A 3,770-nucleotide genomic window follows, 5' to 3' on the forward strand; every position below is an offset into this window, starting at 1 on the left:
ATCCAGTAAGTTTCAGGTGTACAATTCAACAGTAAGACATATATATATATATATATATAGTTCTGTGTGTTCACCGCTCATAGTTAGATTTCTTTCTGTCACCACATATTTGATCCCTTTTATTTCATCTACTTCTCCCCTTCCTTTCCCCCTTACCCTCTATAACCACTAGTTTGTTGTCCATGTCCATGAGCCTCTGTTTGTATGTCCTGTTTGTTTGTTGTTTTTAGGTTTATATCCCACATATCATGTAGTTTTCAACTTTGTCTGGCTTATTTTGCTTAGCATGATTATCTCGAGGTCCATTCATGTTGTCGCAAATGGCAGTATTTCATCTCTTCTTATAGCTGAATAATAGCCCATTGTATACATGTACCACAGCTTCTTTATCTAATCGTCTAATGTAGGACACTTCAGTTGCTTCCATTTTCTGGCCACCATGAGTAATGCTGCTATGAACTTCGGTGTGTGTATATCTTTTCAGATATATGTTTTCAAGTCTTTGTGGTAAATACCCAGTAGAGGGATTGCTAGATCATATGCTAGATCAAATCTTAATTTTTTGAGGAACTTTCATTCTGTTTTCCATAGTGGCTATACCAATTTGCAGTCCCACCAGCAGTGTATGAGGGTCCCATTTTCCACATCCTCTCCAACATTTGTTATTACTTGTCCTATGGATAATAGCTATTCTAACAGGTGTGAGATGGTATCTCAAATTACTTTATTCTTGAGATTTAATGTGATTATTTCTTTACAATCTTCTCCAGGGTTAAGCACACCGACATAGGATTCAGGGCTTAAAAGCAAACACAAAGAGTGAAAATCCAGCTGTGAAAATTTTCTGACTCTGTTTCATGAGTTTGTTTACCAGTTAGAATGTTGCTAGATCTTAGTTTCTGGAGTCAGACCTGTGCTCAGATCTCTACCACACTACGTCTTGTCTCTGTGGCCTTGGGAAAAATACTTAAACTCTGTGTCCTATTTTCCTCATCTGTGAAAGTAAATTAATAATATAAAATTTGTGGGGCTGTAAAATTAACAATAAAATGACTACAAAATCAAAAACCTTACTCAATTTCTTATTCCCTTCAGATTTTATTCACTCTCTCTTCCCCACTTTATAGCCAAACTTATTGAAAGAATCATCTTCATGTGCTTACTCAGTTTCCTTCCCTCTTTCTCTCCTCTTCAACCTATTCCATTCTGTTTTCTGCCCCAAACCTGAATACATGTCCTTTGCCTCCAAACTTAACGTCTTCTTCTCATGTCCCTTATCTTAGTGAATGGCGCAATCTGATCCAATGATGCGTTTATGATGCCTCCCTCTCTCTTCCATATTCAATCCATTTTCAAGTTCTGACTACTTCACATCTAAATATATCATAAATACAGCTTCTTCTCTCTATCTCCACAGCCACCATCACCTCTTGCCTGGACTATCATAGAAAGAGATTCTTAAGTGGTCTGCTCTCATTCACCCCACCACCTGTTCATTTACTCTCTCCACATGGCCAATGCATCTAAGCTTTGTGATGAGTTTTCTTTGTTTATTTGATCATTTGGTTAATTCCTATCTTCCCACTAGAACGTAAGCTCCATGAGGTCAGAAATTGCATCTGACTTTGCTTACCACTGTATTCTTTGTGCCCAGCACCAAGTCCAGCATACAATGAGGGCTTAGTAAATATGTGTGGAGTGAATAAGCATCTGCCACATAATTTGTGCTCCTTAAGTGGGAGTTCCTGTTGCTGTCATTGTCATTGTGTCATCATCATCATCATCATCATCATCATCATCATCATCATCATCATCAGTATTACCAGGTGATTCGTTACAGAAATATTCTTTCCTGTTCAGATTATAGCCAACTAACCCTCAGGATCTTTAAATCTGCTTGGCTTAGGAAAGTTCTCTGAAACTTTTTGCATTTGACACTAGCATGCTCAGAATTGTCATTGCTCTAACACAGAAACTAAAATATATAAGGATTTCAGAGAATGGGTTTGTTGCCCTGCTTTCACAGTGATCTCCTTGCCTCTCTTTCTGTAAATATGGGTATCATTACCTAATGCTGCATAGAATATTATCCCAGATTTTGACAGCTTTTAAAAAATAAACATTATCTCACAGTTTCTATGTGTCAGGAATCGGGGTGAGGGTAGGGGGCTAGCAACATAGCTATGTCCTCTGGATCAGGGTTTCTCACAAGGCTTCTTTCAAGGCACAGATATCTCAAGGCTCAACTTGGGGGAGGAGCCTGCTTCCAATCTCAGTTGTATGGCTGTTGGCAGGCCTGGGATTTCTATTGGCTACTGACTGGAGACATCCAATTCCTGGCCACATGGACTGCCCTCTAGGGTTTCTCGCAACATAATAGCTTGCTTCCCCCAGAGCAAACACGCGGGGTGTGTGTGTGTGTGTGTGTGTGTGTGTGTGTGTGTGTGTGTGTGTGTGTGTGAAAGAGAGAGAGAGATAGTGATAGTGAGCGAGAAAGAAGTCACAGCCAATTGGTAACAATCTCAGAAGTGATATCCCATCACTTTTGTGGTATTCTGTTCATTAAAAGGAAGTCACTGGATCTGTCCCATACGCAAGGGGAAGGAATTACACAATGGCATGAATACCAGGAGGTGAGGATCACTGGAGGTCACCTTAGATAGAAGCTACCTACAACAATATGTGACTTTGTTCTCCCTAGGCAAGAGCACACTGCTTTCACTTGATTCTTCCAAACTTTTCTCCTTTAGGAATCATGAGTTGCATACCCATCAGTGCCTCAGTGCATCACCATACTTCTTTTCCTAGAAAGGAAGAAAGGGGGGGAGAGGAGGATGGGTAGGTTCTGCTAAGAATAGCTTCTAATATAATAATAATTTTTAATAGCTTCTAATATAATAACAAGTTTAGTTGTCATTACACATTGTGCATTGACACTAAATCATGGAGAAGACCTCAGTTACTCCTACTGGTTTGTCTGAGCATCAGTTTCCTGATGACTTACTTTATAGCTTTCTAATGAATATATTAAAAATAGAACTTTAGAGGTAATAGATACAGAAGATGTATATTTAGATATTATGTTTCTTTCCCTCCCTGCACTCTGTCCCCCAGCTTTGCACAGTTTTTAGTGCTAATTTGACATCATTCTGAAACTTCATCTACTTTATCTTAATGTACATATTCAACATTTGCCATCTAATTTTGATATAAATCCTTCAGCAATAATTAAGCCACCTCTTAATTGACTGAGTTATCTGTAATTTGCCACACACTCACTCTTATATCACATGTTATAAGAAGAAAAAGGGAATAACCTATATTTAGGAGTTTCATGGAAAAACCTTGGAAAATAAATGGACATAGATGTCATAATTTCAAGGAGAGTTGTGAACGCAGAATTTTGTTAAAAAGTAGACCTGCAGTTGTATGACCAGTATCTCCACATTTTGTTTCCTTTTGTGCAGATCGTTTCCCAGAGAAAGCTGTCCAAATCCTTGTTGAAGCATGGAAACACGGCTGGGAAATCCTCCATCACGGTGAGCCCTCCCTAGGCAGCCATCCACTCAGGGGCCATGTTGTAGCTGCTTGGGATGAACTAGATGTGTGGCAAGCAGACCCTATGGCTATTGGGAGTTGATGCCACAACTGCTCAGCTATCTAAGTCACACTCTTTTTTCTTTCTTTCTTTCTTTCTTTCTTTCTTTCTTTCTTTCTTTCTTTCTTTCTTTCTTTCTTTCTTTCTTTCTTTCTTTCTTTCTTTCTTTCTT

At 38.9% G+C, this 3,770-nt stretch overlaps 1 protein-coding gene across 3 annotated transcripts in view; it reads left to right on the forward strand.

The window, feature by feature from the left end:
- Positions 1-3,770, forward strand: part of CPNE4 (copine 4) — a 461,395-nt gene that overhangs the window by 319,167 nt on the left and 138,458 nt on the right. For all 3 annotated transcript variants that reach the window (XM_011374469.1, XM_023529672.1, XM_011375211.2), the window contains one exon: positions 3,468-3,539. In XM_011374469.1, the coding sequence (XP_011372771.1) occupies positions 3,468-3,539 (72 nt within the window). The remainder of the gene's footprint in view (positions 1-3,467; positions 3,540-3,770) is intronic.

The sequence above is a fragment of the Pteropus vampyrus genome, unplaced genomic scaffold, assembly GCF_000151845.1.
Source record: "Pteropus vampyrus isolate Shadow unplaced genomic scaffold, Pvam_2.0 Scaffold1, whole genome shotgun sequence".
Classification (NCBI taxonomy): domain Eukaryota; kingdom Metazoa; phylum Chordata; class Mammalia; order Chiroptera; family Pteropodidae; genus Pteropus; species Pteropus vampyrus.